The sequence below is a fragment of the Macaca fascicularis genome, chromosome 12, assembly GCF_037993035.2.
Source record: "Macaca fascicularis isolate 582-1 chromosome 12, T2T-MFA8v1.1".
Taxonomy (NCBI): Eukaryota; Metazoa; Chordata; class Mammalia; order Primates; family Cercopithecidae; genus Macaca; species Macaca fascicularis.
In genome coordinates, this window is record NC_088386.1 from 67382898 (window position 1) to 67408287 (window position 25390).

The following is a 25390-nucleotide window of genomic DNA, read 5'->3' on the forward strand; positions in this document are numbered from 1 at the left end:
ATAAATAAGTAAACCACCATAAAAGGAGAGACAACATGCAGCAAACAGGAGGTTCAACGTAACAGAACGGCAAATGGATTCTCCAAGATAAAAGTGAAGGGCGATCACAGAATTACTCCCATGCAGCAAGCTTACACAGTCTGGCTTCTGGCCCTGAAGTAGGTCAGGAAGCAATACGAAAATGGTGCAAGTGCTGTGGAAAACAGTCAGGTGGTTCCTCAAAAAGTTAAACAGAATTACCATATGACCCAAAAATTCCACTCCTACGTATATGGCCGAAAGAACTGAAAACAAGTATTCAAACAAATATTAGTATACATATGTTCACAGCAGCACTATTCACGATAACCATAAGGTGGGAACAACCCAAAGGTCTATCAGCTGATGAACGGATAGACAAAATACAGTACATTTGTACTATATTATACAATGAAATAGTATTCAGCCCCAAAAAAAGAATAAAGCACTGATATACGCTATGACATAGATAATTCTTAAAAACATTATGCTAAGTGGAAAAAAAAAACGATGCAAAAGTTCATATTGTTTGGCCGGGCATGGTGGCTCACACCTGTAATGCCAGCACTTTGGGATGCTGAGGTGGGTGGATCACCTGAGGTCAGGAGTTCGAGACTAGCCTGGCCAACATGGTGAAACCCTGTCTCTACTAAAAATATAAAAAATTAGCCAGGCATAGTGGCGCACGCCTGTAATCCCAGCTACTCAGGAGGCTGAGGCAGGAGAATTGTTTGAACACGGGAGGCAGAGGTTGCAGTAAGCTGAGATCGCGCCACTGCACAGCAGCCTGGACAAGAAGAGCGAAACTCTGTCTCACCAAAAAAAAAAAAAAAGGCCGGGCGCGGTGGCTCAAGCCTGTAATCCCAGCACTTTGGGAGGCCGAGACGGGCGGATCACGAGGTCAGGAGATCGAGACCATCCTGGCTAACACGGTGAAACCCCGTCTCTACTAAAAAATACAAAAAACTAGCCGGGCGAGGTGGCGGGCGCCTGTAGTCCCAGCTACTCGGGAGGCTGAGGCAGGAGAATGGTCTAAACCCGGGAGGCGGAGCTTGCAGTGAGCTGAGATCTGGCCACTGCACCCCAGCCTGGGCGACAGAGCAAGACTCTGTCTCAAAAAAAAAAAAAAAAAAAAAAAAAAAAAAAGTTCATATTGTACAATTCCATTTATATTAAATATCCACAATAGGTAAATCCATAGAGACAGAAAGTAGGCTGGAAGTTGCCAGAGCTTGGGTGAAAGCAGAAATAGAAAGTGACTGCTTAATGGACGAGGTTTCTTTTTGGGATGATAAAAATGTTTTAGAATTAGATACACGATACTGCAAATGTACTAAATGCATTAAATTGTGCACTTTTATTTTATATTTAATATTTTGTAGATGGAGTCTCCCTCTGTCACCCAGGCTGGAGTACAGTGTTGCAATCTCAGCTCACTGCAACCTCCACCTCCTGGGTTCAAGCAATTCTCCTGCCTCAGCCTCTCCAGTAGCTGGGATTACGGCACTCGCCACCTCGCCTGGCTGATTTTTGTATTTTTAGTGGAGACAAGGTTTCACCATGTTGGCCAGGCTGGTCTTAAAGTCCTGATCTCAAGTGATCTGCCCGCCTCAGCCTCCCAGGTGCTGGGATTACAGGCGTGAGCTACCACACCTGGCCTAAATTGTACACTTTTAATTGATTAATTTTATGCAAATTTTACCTCATTTTTTTTAAAAAAGAAAGAAAGCTCCTGGAGAGCTCCAAGAAGATGAAATTAATAGAATACCTAATGTGTTTTAAATGCATTAAAAAGAGATCTTAATAATAGGGTCAAGGTTTGAGAATGACTTAGTATTAGTACATAGAAAACTAAACAAATGAAAACTAGAAACTCCAAGAACAATAACATAAGCCAGTTGCGGTGGTTCACACTTGTAATCCCAGCACTTTGGGAGGTCAAGATGAGCAGATCACTTGAGGCCAGGAGTTCAAGGCCAGCCTGGCCAACATGGCAAAACCCCATCTCTACCAAAAATATAAAAATTAGCCAGGTGTGGTGGCACACTCCTGTAATCCCAGCTACTCGAGTGGCTGAGACATGAGAATTGCTTGAATCAAGAGTTGGAGGTTACAGTGAGCCCGGATCACACCACTGCACTCCAGCCTGGGCGACAGAGTCAGACTGTCTCAAAAAAATACATAATAGTAATAACTTCAGCCACCAATAGTATTTACAAAATTCTAATAACTCATAGGATTACTGATCTAAGCAGAATCATGACAGAATTATATTAGGGGGAAAGGGGACAGAAGTCCAAGTCTGTGATAGACAGGGAGAGGAGAGAGGTGAAAGAACTAGCTTCTTTTTTTGTTTTTTTTTTTTTTTTTGAGACAGAGTCTCGCTCTGTTACCAAGGCTGGAATGCAGTGGTGCAATCTCAGCTCACTGCAAGCTCCACCTCCCAGGTTCATGCCATTCTCCTGCCTCAGCCTCCTGAGTAGCTGGGACTACAGGTGCCCGCCAGCACATCCGGCTAATTTTCTGTATTTTTAGTAGAGACGGAGTTTCACCGTGTTAGCCAGGATGGTCTCGATCTCCTGACCTTCTGATTCACCCACCTCGGCCTCCCAAAGTGCTGGGATTACAGGCGTGAGCCACTGCACGCGGTCATGAAAGAACTAGCTTCTAATCTTCTATAGTTAGGATACAATTTAAAAATACTTAAAAGTAGAAAATTAAAAAGTAGAAGTGCTCTACTATTTAAATAAATGGAAGTAAACACTGAAAGAAATAGTTACTAAGAGTTTAAAGAAGTTGCCTCTGGCAAGGGGAAAATTTTAAAACTAGGGGTGAAATACCATGGATAACTTCTATTTTTGTAATAAACTTAATAAATACAAAAGGGAAGGACACAGAAGAATAGTATATATTGATACCTGTTATGAAAACTAAGCTTACCTGGAGAAACTGTGTGAATTCTGTGTAGTTAAGATGCTTCTTCCGGTTATGCCCAAAATGCAGTCGGATAAATTCACAGTCCCAGTTAAAAGGGATATGATGATGAATTATAGTCTGTCCAAAAATTTCTTTGACATTTTCTTAAAAGGGAAAACAAAAATAAATCAATTACATCTGGAATAAGTAGTTTAACCCACTGCAATGTTCCTACAGAAAAAAATTAAGAGAAGTTTTAAAAGTCAGTATTATCTGCTTCTATTAAAATAACTGCAATTTTTTTTTGTGCCCAGAAACCATGCACAGGAACACAATTGATACAAAAAAATATAATTTTACACTTACGATTATGTACCATTGCATATAAGGCCATGAGATTCTTAATTTCTCTTTATTTAATTTTAATTAGAAAGTGATTTCTATCTCACATTATAAATGGCTGCTACTTTACATCCTGTACAAAATCAATAGTGTTTTCCCAGTTCCTCAAGGAGTCGAATTAAACCCTTTATCAGAAGCATGAATACCTAAATTACAGTATAATGCAATATTTGTCATACTAAGTATGGTTTGATTGAGGCTTGATTATTACATTCACACTAGCCTGAATGTCTATTGAAGATAGGTATAAGGAAAACTACCAAAAGCGTATCATTAGCTCAGCAGCAAGCACCTTATTAAAAGCTTCTGATATTGTTAAAAATATGGTCTTGACACAAAGCTTCAAAATCCCCATAAAATCCATGATTATTAGTCTGAACTATTAAAATATTTTAAGATAAGTTAAATTAGTGATTCACTTTTAAATAAAGAGTTAAATACAGTACACTAATTTTTAGATAGGAACTAGTCGCACTGTGTAACATACACCCAAACCCCTCTGACAGCTTGTCTTCATGCACTAACAACGTCATTTTCATTCTTACAGCGATCTATACTTACAATAAAAGTCAATTCACAAATGACTGGTACTTTAACAAGCATAGACTGGATAAACTAATTTAGAAGCTCATGCCAAAAAACAAAAAAAAAAATCATGAACGAAGTTAAGAAAGCAGGAAGCCTGTTTTACTGATGTCTTAAGAACAAAATTATTTTCAAATTTCAGCCAATTTTATTAGTGAAAGGGTTTTGCCATCAATAGCTATCAGTTATACTACAGAATCAGTAAATACACGTTTAAGATTTTATAATCTCCAACTATGCTATTTTCTCTAATTTCTGCAAATTCTTTAAAGAAGATACTGATCTCATATTATAAATGGTTTAATGGATTCCCTTTAGTTTTATATATATACACTTTTTCTTAATAAAAGCATTATTATTGGGATAGGGGAATGTAAGAATTCTGAACTGAACGTTCTACCAGTCTAGAGTCAATATAATAGCTCTGAATAGATTGCAGCAATCAGCAAAGTTGGAAGAAGGCATTGGATGTCACTGGGGAGATGGGATTCTCATCTTTTCTTTCAAATGGAATGCAGGATTCATTTCCTCTCTAAGTAGGGACAAATACTTCAGAGTTTTCAAATAGGTCAAGCATTTTCACCTTACATAAATACAAATTTAAAAAGCGAAGAATTAACCCAATAGCAATTTGTGGGATCCTGGTTTCAAACCAACACAAAAGATGATCCTTAAATCTATGTGAAACTTCCAAGTTGTAAAAGATGTTAAAGTTTATAAAACAATTAAAATAATAAAGATAGCAGAAAAGGCCGGGCGCGGTTGCTCAAGCCTGTAATCCCAGCACTTTGGGAGGCCGAGACGGGCGGATCACGAGGTCAGGAGATCGAGACCATCCTGGCTAACACGGTGAAACCCCGTCTCTACTAAAAAAAAAAAAAATACAAAAAACTAGCTGGGAGAGGTGGCGGACACCTGTAGTCCCAGCTACTCGGGAGGCTGAGGCAGGAGAATGGCGTAAACCCGGGAGGCGGAGCTTGCAATGAGCTGAGATCCGGCCACTGCACTCCAGCCTGGGCAACAGAGCGAGACTCCGTCTCAAAAAAATAAATAAATAAAAAATAAAGATAGCAGAAAATATTCAGGGCTACAAATATTGTAGCAGATAATTAAAGATTTTTAGGATCTAACTTAATTAGCTGTTTCTAGTCCCAAATTAATTAATTTATTACTTTTAAGGTCTAACAAAAAGAAGTGTTTCATCTTCAAGTTAAAAAAAATTAAAAATGGAAAGCAAATTAGAACAAATTACTACATTTATTTAATTAAGTAACATTATAATTATAAAAGAGAATAGTTATTTCATGGTAACCTTTTAAAGGTGATTTCAAAAGTTAAAATATAATTATTTGACAATAAATGTATTACTACCTAGATAATTTTTATATAATGGTAGAATGAAATTGAATCCCTTTTATATAATAAGAAAATATCAGAACTTCAAATGCGAAACTATATAAAATAAAGTCCAAAATGCAAAAGCATCCAAGCTAAGAAAATTTAACTATAAAAAATTTTTTGGCTGGGCACAGTGGCTCACACCTGTAATGCCAGCACTTTGGGAGGCCAAGGCAGGCAGATCACAAGGTCAGGAGTTGGAGACCAACCTGGCCCCCATGGTGAAACTCTGCCTCTACTAAAAATACAAAAATTAGCCAGGCATGGTAGTGCACACCTGTAGTCCCATCTACTCAGGAGGCTGAGGCAGAAGAATTGCTTGAACCCAGGAGATGGAGATTGCAGTCAGCCGAGATTATGCCACTGCACTCCAGCCTGGGTGACAGAGCAAGGCTCTGTCACATAACAAAAACAAACAAAAAAAATTGTTTCTATTATCACAAAAAGGATATTTATGAACTAAATTTATAATGTGTAATTTACATCTGGAAAATATCTCTGTAATAAAAACTTTAGATATCCTATTTCATAAACTTCTTAGCCATCTCTAAATAAGATCTTAGAATGTCTCTGAAACAATCAAAATGATGGCCTAAATTAGTCATAGTGATCTCCCCAAATACAGAAGTGTCATTTTCCATGAGTATTTGGACATTTTCTACTTCTCCCAAAGTGGTCACTTGACAGCTTTGTATATGGTTTTGTTATGATCACTATTACATGCTGTGGTTTATTTACCCTGATACTTTTAGGGTTTTTTTAAGCCACATCATGGACTACTATAATTACTAGAACTAATAAGATTACAAACCTACTTTGGCACTTCTGGAGATGTGTTCTACTTCTCTTCTGTTATTATTGTTTCTACTTCCAAGTGCCTGAGGTTGATTCAGATACACAGACATAATTACTAAAACTATTGTTTTCAAGTCCAATTAATAAATTGCCACTTTACTTTTATCAGAATGTGATAAATAAAATTATATAAAAGCTCCAGAACTGGAGAGCTTATACTTGTATGAGGTAATAACTCAAACAACTGGTGTTTTTATGTTACCCAGCTTTATCAGGTCCTGCATGACATGAAAGGGAACACCAATAGTCTCAAATACATCAAATACATCTAACTGAAACTGCATAGCAAGTTCCACCCACCCCCAGAGAGAATCCCATCTTTCCAGTGGCAAACAAGGATCTTTTTTGCCATGTTTAAGAATGCTATTTCTGTAGCATAGTTCTGGCCTGGAAGAAAGGGAAATGACAGTCACAACTTATTGGCAGCAAAATCACGATATAGTATTTTATACTAGGTTGGCATAGCTAAGAGAACCAGGAATCCATTAGTTTTCTGACATATAGAGAACAATAGACAACTTTTTCACTTCCTGCAGAGCATGGGCTTATGAAAGGAATGGTTTATACTTCCATTGAAAAGGGAACTGGGGCCAGATACAAAAGTAGCCTGTCATTATGTTCTCTTTGCTCAAAGGAGAGGAGCACAATGATTTGTCAGGAGAGCAGGTAACGGTGACAACTGTGATTAAGTAAAAATGTTCACAGATGTGTAACAGTCAGTTTAGCTGTATCAGTCACTTATGATGATTGGACTAGATGAAATACACATTAAATCATATATATATTATGTAAATATGTCTTAACAGAGGTTTTAATTTCCCCAGCAGCCCATACTGTGTCTCCCCATCTCATCCCCCCTCATCCCTCCCCTGGTTCTTATGGGCACTTCCTACTGGTCTTGTTCACCTTTCTGCAGTACAAAATTACCTCTGACCGGGGCTGGCACTCTTCTCCAAGACTGCCACCATGCCTGTTCCATGAATGAGCCTGGAAGGAGCTGCTGTACCAACGGTGTGGCCAGAGAACTCCTCCTGTAGGTATACAAGCCATCAGCCCTGTGACACAGCCCACCTACCATCAGCCCAATGACATCCTTATTCCAAGGATTCCAGCCCAGCAGGAGCCACTACAACCAACTTACAGGCTTGAGACCAAACATTTTTATTGTCAGGGGGAATAGTTCCTCAGTAGCTGAGTTTCACCTGCACAGTTCTTAAAGTGAAGTCAGAGAGGTTTTTAGGACTCCCACCATGAATGGTGAATATCCTTGTATATAATTGAACAAAAACAATGGTGAGGCTTGTAGAAGTGAGTTTTTCAGTGAAGGAAAAATTGGGAGGAAAGAGGAGGCACAACTGGGAGCCAAAAAAGAAAACGAAGGAAAACAAACAACAACAACAAAAAGACCAACAACAGGAACTTGTAGAGGAAGTCCCAACCAACATGGCATGCAGACTCAGTCCCAGACTTCTGGGTTCTACTCTCAGATGGTCATTAGTTTTCTGAATGACCTCCTGTTTCTCTGAGAGAAAGTATTTCTATTAGCCCTTTACCTACCTCTACAAGGGACTACTGCATAGTCAATAGAGTAGTCCTGCTGTCAAATATATGTAAAGGTCCATTTCTCAGGAAAGATGAGTTCATATTTAAAGACTATCTATCGGTTGGGCGTGGTGGCTCACGCCTGTAATCCCAGCACTTTGGGAGGCCAAGGCAGGGGGATTACCTGAGGTTAGAAGTTTGAGATCAGCTTGGCCAACGTGGTGAAACTCTGTCTCTACTAAAAATACAAAAAATTAGTCGGGTGTGGTGGCACATGCCTGTAGTCCAGCTACGCGGGAAGCTGAGGCAGGAGGATCACTAGAACCCGGGAGGTGAAGGTTGCAGTGAGCCAAGATCACACCACTGCACTCCACCCTGGGTGACACGGCAAGACACTGTCTCAAAATAAATACATACATACATACATACTATTATTATTGAAGCTAGATGCTTCAACAGTCTATCATCAAATAGCATAAAAACTAATAACAATCCATCTTTTTTTAACCTTGAACTCTTAAGCTACTCTAATAGCCTTTAGTACTAAAAAAAAAAGCAAAAATCAAAAAACTTCTCTGCAATATCCAAAAACACCACAAAGAAAAAAAAATATCAAAAATTCTTCCTGATTTAATCTGAATACTCAGGTGAAGCTCTACTTCTTACCAAATTAAAGTACATATTTATTATCATAGAATTTTCATTTCTTTTTATGAAAGTCTTTCTCTGTCATGCAGGCTGAAGTCAGTGGTGTCATCTTTTTTTTTTTTTTTTTTTTTTTTTTTTGAGACAGAGTTTTGCTCTGTCGCCCAGGCTGGAGTGCAGTGGCACGATCTCAGCTCACTGTAACCTCAGCCTTCCAGGTTCATGCCATTCTCCTGCCTCAGCCTCCCGAGTAGCTGGGACTACAGGCGTCCGCCACCACGCCTGGCTAATTTTTTTGTATTTTTAGTAGAGATGGGGTTTCACCCTATTAGCCAGGATGGTCTTGATCTCCTGACCTCATGATCTGCCCACCTCGGCCTCCCAAAGTGCTGGGATTACAGGCGTGAGCCACCGCGCCCGGCCCAGTGGTGTGATCTTGGCTCACTGCAACCTCTGCCTCTGGGTTCAAGAGATTATCCCACCTCAGCTTCCCAAGTAGCTGGGGTCATAGGGGCACACCACCATAACTGGCTAATTTTTTTGTATTTTTAGTAAAGACAGGGTTTCACCATGTTGCCCAAGCTGGTCTTAAACTCCTGGCCTCAAGTGATCCTCCTGCCTCGGCCTCACAAAGTACTGGGATTATAGGCATGAGCCACCATGCCTGGCCACCATGGAATTCCTTTATTTTTTTTAGACAGAGTCTCACTGTGTCACCCAGGCTGGAATGCAGTGGCATGATCTTGGCTCACTACAGCCTCTGCCTCCCAGATTCAAGCAATTCTCCTGCCTCAGCCTCCCAAGTAGCTGAGATTACAGGCGCATGCCACCACGCTCAGCTAATTTTTGTATTTTGGCTAGAGACAGGGTTTCACCATGTTGGCCATGCTGAGTTTTTTGTTTTTCAGTTTTTTTTTTTGAGACGAAGTCTCGCTATGTCGCCCAGGCTGCAGTGCAGTTGCCTGATCTCGGCTCACTGCAACCTCCGCCTCCTGGGTTCAAACAATTCTCCTGCCTCAGCCTCCCAAGTAGCTAGGATTACAGGCATACACCACCATGCCTGGCTAATTTTTTTGTATTTTTAGTAGAGACAGGGTTTCACCATATTGGCCAGGCTGGTCTCAAACTCTTGATCTTGTGATCCGCTTGCCTCAGCCTCCCAAAGTGCTGGGATTACAGGCATGAGCCACTGCACCCAGCCCGGCCAGGTTGGTCTTGAACTCCTGACCTCAGGTGATCCTCCCACCTCGGCCTCCCAAAGTGCTGGGATTACAGGCGTCAGCCACTGCACCTGCCCACCACAGAATTTCATATTATTCCATGTCTATAGCTTTGTTTCCAGTGAGAAAGGGTACATTTTTCATAACTACACTTCCATCTCCTGGCTCTTTAAAATAATAACAGAGGTTGTGCCTAACCCACCCCAATTTATTCTCTCCTTCAGGGAAAAACAGCCTATTTCAGAGGCAGAAATGGAACACATTTTTATTTGCTATATGTATTAACGGTCAAACATAGTACTACATTTAAAGAAATCTCTGCTTTCTGAGGTTTCTTCAGTCAGAGGGTGAGGATGTGTCCGTGGAAAAGTTTACTTTGAAGAGTGTCCATCCCTAGGCAAACACTAAATTTGGAACACAATGTTGATTTTAATAGAGAACTCAGAACATATAACATGTTTCATACTCATTTTACTAGTAAATAGACAAGAGTTTGTTGTGGGTTTTTTGTTTGTTTGTTTTTGTTTTTGTTTTGGAAACAGAGTTGTACTCTTTCACCCAGGCTGGAGTGCAGTGGCGCAATCTCAGCTCACTGCAACCTCCGGCTTCCGGTTTCAAGCTACTTTCCTGCCTCAGCCTCCCAAGTAGCTGGGATTACAGGTGCCCACCACCACGCCTGGCTAATTTTTGTATTTTTGGTAGAGACGGGGTTTCACCATGTTGGCCAGGCTGGTCTCAAACTCCTGACCTTGTGATCCGCCCACCTTGGCCTCCCAAAGTGCTGGGATTACAGGCATGAGCCACCGCACCTGGCCCCTTTAAAAAAAAAAAAAAAAGATTAAATCTTTAGTAAGGCAATAGGCCTTTTTTTAAAATTTGAGACAGGGTTTCACTCTGGTCCCCCAGGCTAGAGTGTAATGGCACAATCTCAACTCATTGCAACCTCTACCTCCCAGGCTCAAGCTATCCTCCTGCCTCAGCCTCCCGCATAGCTGGGACTACAGGCATGCACCACCACGCCCGGCTAATTTTTGTGTTTTTAGTAGAGACGGGGTTTCACCATGTCACCCGTGCTGGTCTGGAACTCTTGGGCTCAAGCAGTCTGCCCACCTTGGCCTCCCAAACTGCTAGGAGTCTGTAAGCTCATGCTTACAGACATGAGCCACCACGCCCGGCCTTTTTTTTAACTTGGATTTTAAATGCACAGCAGCTACTGACAACACAATGTAGTATAACTGCTTATCTAGGTTACCTGAATCTAATAGTACTGAACAGGATCTCCAGTACACTTGTGGATAATGGTGAGACCAAGGCAAACTTACACTGCAGCTAGCACACACCAGTCATGCAATGGCCTCTACAAGGCTCATGCCACCTGGCAGTAACAGATATACAAGCCATTAAGTAATTATCCACAGCATGCATTAGAAGTTTTATTAAAGAAACATCAAAGAGGAAACAATTAACTAATATTTTATTCACTCTTAAAAAAACTCCAGAACCCTTTCCTGAGCTTTCAGATTCTGAAACGGATTTTCAAGGCCTCAATCTAAGGCTTCTCCCCAGAGCAGAGGTATCTTTAACAACAAAAAACCTCATATAAGCACTCAAGTAAATGTTCAATATTACTACTTATATAAATACTTGCAAAGATGCACACAGTTTAAGTATATAATTTGATGTGTATAAAATCATATCTAAAAAAAGCATAAATGAGAATATATAGGAAGTACAGAGATAACATTATCATCATAGTCTATAAGAGATGCTGATGACGTAACAGGTTTTCTCCCCTTCCTTACACCTTGCATCTAATATCATCTTCCAACTTTCTCTTATGCGCACAAGAGAAAACTATAAATAGCTCCAAACTAGAAAACAGAAGGCCATTTGGTGGAAAAGGATTTAACTCTATTTAGAATTGATCTAAAATTTCCTTTTACCTAAACATGTGCCTATAAATACATAAGCACAATTCATTTTATTAAGTGGGTACAAACATGAAAACTGACCTTCACCCCAGATCCAAAATCCTATAAAAATAAACTCCAAGTTAATTATTTCCTTATGCAGAAATTCTGTAGTCTTGAACATGGCTTGAAATAAGCAGTCCCTAGAAATCTTGTTAAATGGCATTTAACAAGATTTCAATATTTTTCTTCTTAAAAATACGAAAGGAAACTTTCTTTTATTATTTCTCTCATTCTACTTAAGAAAATTTGTCTCAAAGTGGATCCTTAAAACTAGGAAGGCAGGGACAGAAGGTGAAATGGTCAAAGTCCTTAGGAAATAGGTGAGCACCATCAAGAGAGCCAACCAGCTAGCCAGGCAACCCAGAACAGAAACAGGGTACAACTTTTAAAAAATTTTTTTAAGTTTTAGAGACTGGGTATCACTATGTTGTGCAAACTGGCCTCAAACTCCGGGCTCAAGAGATCCTCCCATTTCAGTCTCCCAAGGAGCTGAAATCACTCCTTTGGGAGCTGAGACTACAGGTATGCACCACTGTACCTGGCTTCATCTTTTTCTTATTCCATAATAATATTCCTGTCTCTAGATTATGGAGGAAAAGAATGAAAGCAAGATTCTTGAGGGCTCATATGTTCTTCAGTTTATACCTGGTACTATAAAAACTAAAACTGATTTGTGTTTAATCCTAACTATATTTCTAAAAATTCTAACTCATAAATAATAGTCTGAAAGAAAAACAGAAGACCTATAAAAAGCTAAAGTTGGCTGGGCACAGTGGCTCACATCTGTAATTTCAGCACTTTGGGAGACCGAGGTGGGTAGATCACCTGAGGTCAGGAGTTTGAGACTGGCCAGCCTGACCAACATGGGCGAAGCCCCATCTCTACTAAAAATACAAAAACTAGCCAGGCGTGGTGACGGGTACCTGTAATCCCAGGTACTTGGGAAGCTGAAGCAGGAGAATCGCTTGAACCCAGGAGGCAGAGGTTACAGTGAGCCAAGATCGCGCCACTGCACTCCAGCCTGGGTGACAGAGCGAGGCTCCACCTCCAAAAAAAAAAAAAAACTAAAGTTGAGATCTAATAACTACAAGCTTTCATTTACATTAAATAAGGCATATATAAACTTAGCTACTTCCTACACTCATTTTAATCTATCAACAATGGCATGTGTCTTTATTATTAAGTTGGTCTTGACAGTCTGTTGGATGAAGTGACTTGAGTTACTAATTTTATAATAATAGAAACTAGGAAAAGTAATTAAATGGAGGAGACACAAAGAACCATGATATTAAGGTAGAGGGACAAAAATTAGAATTTGATTGTGAGATCTAATTCTTAATGCACACAGGATATAAGCACAGGGCACTGTCACTAACTCAGACATCTGAATCAAGTTATTTTCCAGGCATTTCTGCATCACATTTGTGAGATATGTGAGCATGTGTGATACCTACTGAAAATAGAAAATGCAGCATTACTAGTAGTACATGGTTAATGCTGAATGAGATGATGGAGGTTTTGTGCCTTAAACTACAGAACCTAGGTGTTTCTGAGGAAAGTCAACATTCTTCAGGAGGCAAGATGGCCAAAGCTTGCTCCAGAGGAGGAGGATGCCAAGATTTATATGCAAAAATCAAAATAACTCTGCATAGTGGGCCAGGCGCGGTGGCTCAGGACTGTAATCCCAGCACTTTGGTAGGCCGAGACAGGCGGATCATGAGGTCAAGAGTTCGAGACTAGCCTGGCCCACATGGTAAAACCCCATCTCTACTAAGAATACAAAAATTAGCTGGGCATGGTGGTGCATGCCTGTAATCCCAGCCACTCGGGAGGCTGAGGCAGGAGAATCACTTGAACCCGGGAGGCAGAGGTTGCAGTGAGCCAAGTTCAAGCCACTGCAATCCAGCCTGGGCGACAGAGCAAGACTCTGTCTCAAAACAAACAAACAAACAAACAAAAACAAAACAAAACAAAAACTCTGCATAGCATTTTTTTGGAAAGTCTTGTCATACAGAAGATAGTTGAGTCAATGGGCAGAAGGAAGAAGGAAACAATCAATGCCAAGCTAGAAAATGTGTCCACCAAAATTACAGTCAAGGCACTACCGGTCCTTCTGATTGAATAAGTGTTTAGTGCCATAGCTCGGGGAAAGTCCGATTTTTCAAAGGTGTTTCTACAAATATCCATGCCAATTCACACTATAAAAGGGGGCTTAAGTTTAATTTTGCAAGATGAAAAATTTCTGGAGATCTCTTTCACAACAATGTGAATATACTTAATACTACTAAACTGTACATTTAAAATGGTTAAGACAGTAAATTTTATCTTATGTGTTTTTTGCCACAATAAAAACAATTCAAATGTTTTTAAAAGGTGGGGACAGTACTCAAGGTCCTTGAACTACTACATGGTTTTTATTTAAAAAATTGTTCCAAGAAAAATTAGCCAATACTTTTACTAAACATATACTAATTTCTGTAAAAAAGTGTCCTTACTATATGGTTACAGATAAAAATCCTAGTGTATACACCTGTGAAACATCAACAATGTGTTAGATTATGCGTCTACTAGAGGATTTAAATAAATTTCTACATCCAAGTCAGATGGCAATTTTAATATTCCAGCCTCTTTCCTAAAACTGAAATCTAAAATTCAGGTTCAGAGAACATTAATTTTGCCTTGATATACTCCTTCAGTTCCACTATTGGTGTTACAATGACATAGCAGCAATTTTCCAAGGATGCTACAAGAGAAGCTCTGAACTCCCTATCTAAAAATCACTTAAAGAGTGAGAAAATTGTTTCAAGTTGTTCAAAATCTACCTCGTAAGGAATTTTGCCCAGGCTGGCCCAGAACAAGAAAATCTTACACCATTTATTTTAGGAATGTGAAAGTGTCAGTGACTCAATGAGCTAAAGCAACAGCATTCCTACACTTCCTCATCTTTGGCAACAGTTTAATGCTTTGAAAAAATAAAGCCATCTTTTATCTGCATAAATCCTTTTAGGAAACTCAATTGTGGATCAGGTCCTAAATAAGCAGTAATCTATGTTTAGTTACTAGATTTAGCAATTGAAGACTGGACCAGCATCATTAACTTATCACTTATAATCTTCTTTTTCCCTTACCAAATGTCACCTCTCCATTTCCACTCTTGTCAAACAACTGGAAAGCCACTATGAACATGGAATCTGGAGCACATAAAACAGATTCAAATGCCAAGAACTCTTGATAGGAGATCAACCTGGAATAAAATATAAAATGTCATTGGCTGGTGAAGAAAGGGAAAGCATCAGGCATTTAATCTGCCTTTACTATATGAACTGTAGCTCAGGGTAACCAATTAATTGATAAAGGGTAGTTTCTTTTTATAGAGGTACTTCAGATAAGGAAGGAAGGGAGAATTAGAATATTACCCTTTTGTAAGTCCCTAGCAAATTAATGAAACTGGGCAATAATCAATAGCTCCTAACATCATGAAAAGAGAGAGGGCCGGGCGCGGTGGCTCAAGCCTATAATCCCAGCACTTTGGGAGGCCGAGACGGGCGGATCACGATGTCAGGAGTTCGAGACCATCCTGGCTAACACGGTGAAACCCCGTCTCTACTAAAAAATACAAAAAACTAGCCGGGCGAGGTGGCGGGCGCCTGTAGTCCCGGCTACTCGGGAGGCTGAGGCAGGAGAATGGCATAAAAACCCGGGAGGCAGAGCTTGCAGTGAGCTGAGATCCGGCCACTGCACTCCAGCCTGGGCGACACAGCGAGACTCCGTCTCAAAAAAAAAAAAAAAAAAGAAAAGAAAAGAGAGAGAACCAGGCAAAATATAATTAAACCTGAATCTGATCAAGTCTCTAGATCAGTTTCTCAACCTCAGTACTGTTGACATTTTAAGTTGGATAATTCTTTGCTGTGCAGGTTTTCTGTGCTTTGTAGCATGTTTAGCAGCAACTCTGGCCTCTACTCACTAGAGGCCAATAGCATCCCCAAGTTGTGATCAGTGTGACTAGCAAAAATGTCTCCAGACATTGCCAAATATCCCCTGGAGAGCAAAATCACCCCTGGTGAGAGCCACTGCTCTACAACTAATCATTGATTTACAGAAAATACAACGAACAAAGGAACATGTTCGCTACCACCACATAAATGCAGACTGTAGGAAATGACAGAAGAAACATTCCATAGTTACTGAAAAATAATTTTTAATGAAGCTATGAAGAGGATTCTTCTTTTTTTAAGGGGCCATGCTAATCTCTGTATCATTCCAATTTTATTATATGTGCTGCTGAGGCAAGCACAGGGAATCTCAATCTTAAAAGACCTAACAGATATAACAATGAATCGCAATATACATCCTTATTTGGATTCTAATTTAAACAAAGTAAAAAAAAAAAAAAAAAAAGTTTTTTAATTTATAAGACAATTTGAGAAATGGAAATACCAACATAATGCAAATGCTTGATGATATTAAGAAATCAATGTTTTTAGGAGGTTTTTTTGGTTGTTGTTAAGCATTCTTATGTTTTAGAGATACACAGTGAGACATCTGCAAATGAAATACGTCATCTAGAATTTACTTCAAAATAATCGAGAGGATGGAGAAGAGATGGAGATATAAAAAAACAATTATTTGGGTAATGATTAAAAGTAGGTGAACTTACATTATTCTCTGTGTTATACGTGTTTGAAATATCACTAATAAAAATTTTGGCCAGGCACAGAGGCTCACATCTATAATCCCAGCACTTTGGGAGGATGAGGCAGGAGGACTGCTTGAGTACAGGAGTTTAAGACCAACCTGGGCAACATAGGGAGACTCCATCTCTACAAAAAGTAAAAATAAAAAATTAGCTAGGCATGGTGGCACACACCTGTAATCACAACAACTCAGGAGGCTGAGGTGGAAGGATTGCTTGAGCCCAAGAAGTAGAGGCTGTAATAAGCCAAGATCATGCCACTGTACTCCAGCCTGGGTGACAGACCAGACTCTGGCTCAACAAATAAATTAATTAAACTAAAATAAAATGTTTAGAGGCAGGGCACAGTGACTCACGCCTGTAATCCCAGCACTTTGGGAGGCTGAGGCAGGCAGATCACTTGAGCTCAGGAGTTCAAGAGCAGCCTAGGCAATATGGTGAAACCCCATCTCCACAAAAAATACAAAAATTAGCCAGCCGTGGTGGTGTGCACCTGTAGTACCAACTACTTGGGAGGCTGAAGTGGGAGGGCAGTTTAAGCCCAGGAGGCAGAGGTTGCAGTGAGCCGAGATCATGCCACTGTACTCCAGCCTGGGTAACAGAGCCAGACCCTGTTTCAAAAAAAATTTTTTTTTAATTTTTTTAAAATAAAAATGTTAAAAGGAAAAATCAAAACAAAAATGGTGGGAGCCAGGTGCAATGTCCTGCACCTGTAGTTCCAGCTACTCAGAAGGATGAGGCAAGAGGATCACTTGAGCCCAGGAGTTCAAGGCTATAGCATGCAATGCTGGTGCCTGTGAATAGCCATTGCACTCCAGCCTGGGTAACAGAGTGAGACCCATTTCAAAACAAAACAAAACTTAACAAAAAGTGGGAGAAACTCATATGTTGGGTTTCTAGAACTTAACATGTCCTATCATACTCAAGGTTATAAAATTAACCAGTGATCAAAACTACACAGAAATTGCCTTCAGTGACCGTACAAAGCCAGCATATGCTAGACCTTTCATAGCAAGCTTGCTACAAAGATTCCATACCATCTTGCTGCTCATTAGTAGTGTCCAAGTAACAGCATTATAAAAATGTGTCTCATATGCACACAGATCTGCATACTGGTCTTCAATGAAGTATTTTCCTATGAAACTCATCTTTCCTTGATTGTCCAGTGTTAATTATTCTATATATTTCAAAATGTGTTAATTGATACAAGGATTTTCTATAGTATATCTTTCATGCGATTTCTGTTTGAGGAAGAAAAAAACAGAATGACCAATAATTTTAAATATAAAAAATAGGCTGATTATGGGTTTTCTTTAAAAAGGCATAACATACTGGTTTTTACAAAACAGCATCAAGACATAAAAAATACACCTACCCTGAAATACAGAATATGTAGCTTTAAAACAAATTTCATGCTCAGTAGTAAAACCAATATAAAAATATAAAACCTTCTCATAAATATAAAACCTTCTCATAAATATAAAACCTTCTATATTTATGAGAAGAGGCAAAAACTTCTTCCTTAACTAGCAAAGGTCACAAACTGTCAGCTGGCAGACTGAATTTGGTCCAAAGATGTGTTTTCTTTGGCATGAAAAGTACTATTTTTTTAGTTGCATTAGTTGACATTAAGAAATCACAAGATTTCCCATAAATACTCAGTTTTTTCTGGTTTATTTTGATAAACTGCAAGTGTTAACAACACTAGGTTTCTGGTCCCAAGTAGCACCAGCCCCTTGAAGACAAGCAGTCTTTTTCCTTCAGAAAAGCAACCAAACAGGGCTCATCAGTCATATATCTACAGACCACACTGTCCTTGTGGATTTGAGACTCTTGTCACATAGGTTTCCAATTAAGTAGCTCTTTGTTTAAAATAGAAAGTCTATGGAATTTACTAAATTATCTACATTTTGTCTGCCAGCATATTCAAAAGGCAAATCATATATTCATGCAACTTTTGAGCCAGAAGGACCCTTAGAAAGGCAAACGTTAAGTGATCTTCCTCAAAGACATTCAGCAAATCAGTGAGGCTACCTGAAGACTCCTAACTCCTGCCTTCAATTTGGTGTTCTTCCATTACTGTGTATCTCCTAACCCTCTCCCAATTTTAAAGTTATAATTGAAACCAGAAAGGGTATCTGGCATTAGTAAGCAGACCATTATTATAAGAAGCTATTGCGGTAATACTCAGCCATCCCTCAATACTCAGTTACCTTCAGATATATTCAGATCTGTATCACATGAGACACATATTCAGATGTATCATGAAAATACACAAAAGCACCAACAACTTAAAAATTAGTCAAAAATCAGCCTGTTACAGTGATACATGCCTATAGTCCTAGTTACTCAGGAGGCTAAGGCAAGAGGATCACTTGAGCCGACAAGTTCAAGGCTGCAATGAGCTGTGATTGTGCCACTGCACTTCAGCCTGGGTGACAGAGTAAGACTCTATCTCTAAAAAATAAATAAATAAAAAATAAATCAACTGAGTACATTATTCAGCCTTAAAAAGGAATGAAATTCTGACATATGCTACAACATAGATGTGCCTTGAAAACATTATGCTAAGCGAAATAAGGCAGACACAAAAGGACAAATAATGCATTATTCCACATATGTGAGGTAGCTAAAATAGTAGCAATAAGAAGTAGAGTACTGGTTATCAGAGGCTGTTTGGAGTGGAAGGAAAGAGAATGGGGAGTCATTATGTAATGGGTATGGGGTTTCAGTATGGAATGATAAAAACATTCTGCAAATGGATATGATAATTTTTTTTTTTTTTTGAGACGGAGTTTTGCTCTTGTTGCCCAAGCTGGAGTGCAATGGCATGATCTCGGCTCACTGCAACCTCCGCCTCCGCCTCCTGGATTCAGGCGATTCTCCTGCCTCAGCCTCCCCAGTAGCTGGGATTACAGGTGCGTGCCACCACACCCAGCTAATTTTTGTATTTTTAGTAGAAACGGGGTTTCACCATGTTAACCATGGCTGATTTCGAACTCCTAACCTCAGGTGATCCGCCCACCCTGGCCTCCCAAAGTGCTGGGATTACAGCCATGAGCTACTGCGCCTGGCCTTGGATACGAAAATAGTTGCATAACAATGTGAATGTACTTAAAGCCACTGAACTGTCCTGTCCACTTAAAAATGATTAAAATGGTAAATGTTATTTATGTATATTTTAACACGATTTTAAAAAGTCACTTGAGGTTACCTAGGTGCATACATTTGTCAAAGCTCAGCAAATACACCTTTGAGATTCACATTTTCTTACTGTGTGTGAGTCTTACATTTAAAGAAAAACACTCAAAGGCTGGGCATGGTGACTCACACCTGTAATCCCAGCACTTTGGGAGGCTGAGGCGGGTGGATCACTTGAGGTCAGGAGTTTGAGACCAGCCTGGCCAACATGGTGAAACCCCACCTCTACTAAAAATACAAAGAAAAATTAGCCTGGCATAGTGGCGCATGCCTGTAATCCCAGCTATTTGGGTGGCTGAGGTACGAGAATTGCTTGAACCCGGGAGGCGGAGGTTGCAGGGAGCTGAGATCGTACCACTACACTCCAGGCTGGGTGACAGAGACACACACTGTCTCAAAACAAACAACAACAACAAAAAACCCTCAAAACATATATTAAACACTAGTAAATAATGTGCATGCTAATTTAGAACTGTATCAATGTCTGACTTTACTCTGAAATGTATAAAAAAATAAGATGGACTGATGGAAGGATAGAGGGATGGATGGATATATGAAAAAGCAGGAATAGTTAGATGTTAATAGTAGAATCTGGCCAGCTGCGGTGGCTCATGCCTGTAATCCCAGCACTTGGGAAGGTCAAGGGAGGAGCACTGCTTAAGTCCAAAAGTTCAAGACCAGCCTAAGCAACATAGAAAGACCCTATCTCTACAAAAAATACCAAAATAAAGAAAAATTAGCTGTGCATGAGGCAGGCGCCTATGGTCCCAACTATTTGGGAGGCTGAGGTAGGAGGATCATTTGAGCTCAGGAGGTTCAGTAAGCCATGATTTGAGGCTCAGTAAGCCATGATCACGCCACTGCATTCCAGCCTGAGTAACAGAGTGGGACCCTGTCTCAAAAATAATAATAATAATAAATAATAAAATAATAATAAATATAATCTATGTGGTAGTGTAGGTGGTAGATATATGGGTGTTCACTATAAAATTCTTTCAACTTTCTTTAATGTTTGAAAATTTTCATAATAAAATGTTGGGAGGAATGAGAGAAAAACAGGTCACTTGACAGTCTCTCTGATACTCTCCTCTACTTTAAGACCACAGTCATTATATACTTATTGCATTATAATGCAACAATATTTTTCTGAAAACAAGAAATAGTCTGCAATGCTTAAAGCAAGCATGTTTCAGAAATTTATTTATTTATTTATTTATTTATTTATTTATTTATTTATTTTGGGAAACAAGGTCTCAATCTGTCTCCCAGCTCGAGAGCAATGGCGCAATCAGAGCTCACTGGAACCTGGAACTCCTGGGTTCAAGTGATCCTCCTGTTTCAGCCTTCTGAGTAGCTGGGACTATAGACAAGCACCATGATGCTCGGTTAATCTTTAAATGTTTTTGTATAGATGGGGTTTTGCTATGTTACCCAGGTTGGTTTTGAACTCCTAGTCCCAGGAGATCCTCCTGCCTTGGCCTCCCAAAGTGCTGGGATCATAGGCGTAAACCACCATGCCTGGCTCCAGAATATTTTTAAGGCTCCTTTTCCCTTTATCCTGCCATGGATCCCTTTATTGCTAGAAGGGCCCAATCAAGACTTTAATAGAACATATGCAAACCACAAGCTACTAACTGTTGAGTGAAGAAACTACTGATTAGTTCACACTCTATTCGTTTTTCTTGTAATGGGGATAAGGAGGTACTTTCACTTTTTACCATATTACCCCATTGTCTGACATTTTAGAAAGAACATGTATTCATTTTATAACTTTGAAAAATATATTTTCTGAATTTGGTGTGTTTTTCAAAAATTTTCTACGAAGCCCCTTTTCAATTTAGTAAATAGGAACTAATAAAATGACAAAATATTAATATGTTAATTTTACAATTTTTAAAACAATCAAGATTTCTGCATAAAAAGTTCCTCTATATGCCTGTGTAACATAAAGGAAAACACTTGGGGGAAAAAGTAGTAGAAAAGAAAACTAGTTTTCTACATCATAGGAGAACAGAACTTCCAGATAAAATTCTGACCAGGACTAAATATAGAAACTATGGTTCTATAATTTACAATTTCAAGCAAGCAACTGTCTAAATATTTTAGATTAGATCACACAATTACACTCTCTGAGATCTGCATTAAATGCATAAAATCATTTTGCTTTTCATTATATACCAGAACTTCAAAATTTAAGCCACAATCCCACAAATAATACTTGGCTAACGGCTTTTACTTTTAGACACTGATTGTGGTATTTATAATATATAATGCTGTATTGTATGTTACACGGCTTTCTACAGCAAGCACCCATATCCAAACATTCCTACTTATTTTACTATCTAGTGGGGGAAAGGAGATGTGGAACAAGAGAGAAGGAACAGTTAACATCCTAGAAAACATGGGGGAAGGATTGCAGAGCACAAAAGAGCATGTTTCAACCACTCCTAGACCAGCTTTTCTCACACACTCAACCAAATCACTTGAACTTGTCTATACTAGTTCCACTCATTCAGACTTGGTCTTGAGTGGTTATAAGCAATATTATATGTTGCCATTTCACATAACATATCTATAGGACTCATCATCAAAAAACTACCATAGAACCAAGGAACACATTTTGGGGCAGGAAACAATGTACCAAGTAAGCTATTCTAATATTTCATCACCGCCCTGGGTTAAGGGGTACAAAACAGAAAGAGGGAGAAAAGAGAATATCTTTTTTCTTTTTTGTTAAGACAGAGTCTCACATTTTGTCCCTCAGGCTGGAGTGCAGTGGCTCAGTTATAGCTCACAGCAGCCACAAACACTTGGGCTCAATCAATCCTCCTGCCTCATTCTCCCAAGTAGCTAAGGCTACAGGCACACACCACCATACTTGGCTAATTTTTTTCTTTAATTTTGTAGAGATGGGGTTTCACCATGTTGTCCAAGCTGGTCTCAAACTCCTGGTGTCAAGCGATCCTCCCACCTCAGCCTCCCAAAGTGCTGAGATTACAGGTGTGAGCAACTGTGCTCAGCAGAGAATATCTTTTTAAAAAGATGATTATAAGAAGAAAAATGGGCTGGGTGCAGTGGCTCATGCCTGTAATCCCAGCTCTTTGGAAGGTCGAGGCAGACGGATCACAAGGTCAGTAGTTCAAGACGACAAGCCTGGCCAAATGGTAAAACCTCGTCTCTACTAAAAATACAAAAATTAGCCCGGCATGGTGGCATGAACCTATAATCCCAGCTATTTGGGAGGCTGAGGCAGGAGAATCACTTGAACCCAGAAGGCAGAGGTTGCAGTGAGCTGAGATCACACCACTGCACTCCAGCCCGGGTGTCAGAGTGAGACTCTGTCTCTGACAAAAAAGAGAGAAAAGAAAAGAAAATGTCCTACTTTAACAATGCAACTCAGCCTAGGAGAACCATATGAAGCCTCAAAGAAGATACACTACTGAGACAGAATAGAGCAGACAGTCACAAAAGGAAACATTTGAAAATATATGGATATTCTGAAATCAGGTCTTAGACCAAATTACTAACAATAAATACTCTGATAATTTCTAAAAGAGCTAAATATATATGTTACCTTTAATAATTTTGAAGAAGGAATTCTGATAGGTATAATTAATTTTCATATGCTTTATTGTCTAATCACTGTTGAAAGATCCTATGATTGAATAATCCACAGTGATTTATCAGCTGATATATTTTGATTAGAACTAAAATGTATACAAGTTCCCCAATACCTGCCATTTATAAATGATATAAAATCTTTCCAAAACAAACATTTGTTAAACACATAGTAAATTTCACACACTGTGCAAGGTTCTATGGGACAATAAAACTGAATACATTACTAATCCTGGACTCAAAGAACTTAGACACCAATCTTTCTACTTTAACTATTACAATAGCCACCTAAATTGATTCTACTGCATATGAGTCTTGTCCCATTCCAACCTACCATTTCTAAAATCTGTTTACATCTGTGGCAATGGAAATAATTTTTAGACTACTTACTGCCTAGTTTCTCAAAGGTTGTCACATAAGCACCTCAACAGGAAGGAGAAAGAGCCTAGGCCCTGGAGGCCTGGAGATGTAGATTCAAACTGCCATAACAAGCCAAAATTTTCTTTATCTAATTCATGCAAATATTACATTCACTCCATAAAACAGCCATATATGATTTTAATACAAATAATGATCGCTTTTCTCCCCTTAGTTGAGTAAACTGACATTCTAGCAAGATGCTCCTTGTTATTTCTGTGTTTTCGCACACCCATACACTAGCAGGCCAAAAATACCTGCAGGACAGAGTCAAAAGCCTTCAGCCACTCCAACTACATTTCCCCCAGCAACAAAGCAATGCCACGCCACAGCCACATCAAAGTACTTGCAACACAACCCTCCTCCATTGCCATTCACTAATGCGCACACACGCGTGCGCACACACACATGCCCCTTAATATTTCATGCCATTCCTGTTCCCTTTCCTGGAATTCTTGTCCCTACTTATCCAACTACTAACAAGCTTGTACTCATCCTGCCAGATTTCACTCAAGTATCACCTCTTCTGTGATGCTGTCCTGACCACACAAAACAGGTAACCATGCTTTCTTGGGTTACCTCTGTACCTCTTATATAGCTATGACAGCACCTCATTTGTTTAGTCATTTTCTTTCTCACTAAGCTAGTAGCTTCTTTTGAAGGCCAGAAGCCTCATAAAATTTATGTTTGTATTTGTAAGGCCCAACAGTGCCTGACAAACAATGGCTATTCAATTAATGTTTACCAAATAAACAGAGAGATAAATGACTAAATATCACTCCCTAAACTCTCCCCTAATTTATTTTTCATCATAGTACTTATAGCCTTCTAACAAACCATAATTCACTTATTATCATTTTGTGGCTTTTTCACTGATATATTAATAATCCCAGCACGAAGAACAGTACCTGAGGCATAGTAGGCACTCAATACCTACTGAATGAATGAAAGAAATATACTTGGTTATTTGGAACTCATTCTGCTCAGATTATTCAACATAAAATGTGGCTTTTCCCATGAAATATTTTTTCGAAAAAAAGAAATGCCTGTATCCTTGATAATCACAGTAAATAACACCATTTTTATAAACTTTGAATAAAATATATAGTTTAATTATACAACTAGTATATATCATTTTTTAAAGGCTGGGCATGGTAGCTCACACCTCTAATCTCAGCAGTTTGGGAGGCCAGGGCAGGCAGATCACTTGAGGTCAGGAGTTTGAGATCAGCCTGGCAAACATGGTGAAACTCTGTCTCTCCTAAAAATACAAAAATCAGCCAGGTGTGGTGGTGCATGCCTGTAATCCCAGCTACTTGAGGTCTGAGGCAGGAGAATCACTTGAACCCAGGAGGTGGAGGTTGCAGTGTGCTGAGATCACGCCACTGTACTCCAGCCTGGGCAACAGAACAAGGCTCCATCTCAAAAAAAAAAAAAAAAAATATATATATATATATATATATATTTCTTTAATGTAGACCAAAACAAAACAAAACATAGATCTCCAGTTAGTGTGGTTTAAAAATTATTGGCTCAGAATTTGACCTATAAAGTAGAATACTTACTTGCCTGGTATCTCAATTGTTTTCAACATAAAGCTTCCCATTATTTTTCCAAATAAATTTTTTTGAATACATTTTTTGTAATGATTTCTGTATCCCAAAAGTATAATAATAATATATTTATTTTAAATACATATTTTCTAATTACTAAAGAGCAAATTGATAATTACTAATTACATGTTTACTAATATTAAAATTCTAGATACTCATAGGTAAGCCTGTGGGTTTTTTTAATTTTTATTTTTTTTTATTTTTGAGATGGAGTTTTGCTCTTGTCGCCCAGGCTGAAATGCAATAGCTCAATCTCAGCTCACCACAATCTCCAACTCCCAGGTTCAAGCAATT

At 39.1% G+C, this 25390-nt stretch overlaps 1 protein-coding gene and 1 non-coding gene across 18 annotated transcripts in view; both read right to left on the bottom strand.

Annotated features, from left to right (window-relative positions):
• Nucleotides 1–25390, bottom strand: part of SLC25A12 (solute carrier family 25 member 12) — a 227991-nt gene that overhangs the window by 61980 nt on the left and 140621 nt on the right. For 7 of the 17 annotated variants that reach the window (XM_045367260.3, XM_005573477.5, XM_074009449.1 and 4 more), the window contains 2 exons: nt 14683–14798; nt 2959–3098 (listed from right to left, as the gene is read on the bottom strand). In XM_045367260.3, the coding sequence (XP_045223195.1) occupies nt 2959–3098; nt 14683–14798 (256 nt within the window). Of the gene's footprint in view, nt 1–2958; nt 3099–7101; nt 7206–14682; nt 14799–16211; nt 16375–25390 lie in introns of all 17 variants that reach the window. The other 10 variants (XM_074009445.1, XM_074009446.1, XM_074009447.1 and 7 more) reach the window with 3 other exon arrangements.
• LOC123568124 (U6 spliceosomal RNA) lies at nt 15743–15848 on the bottom strand. The gene has a single exon (XR_006691349.1). It is a non-coding gene; the product is annotated as a U6 spliceosomal RNA (small nuclear RNA).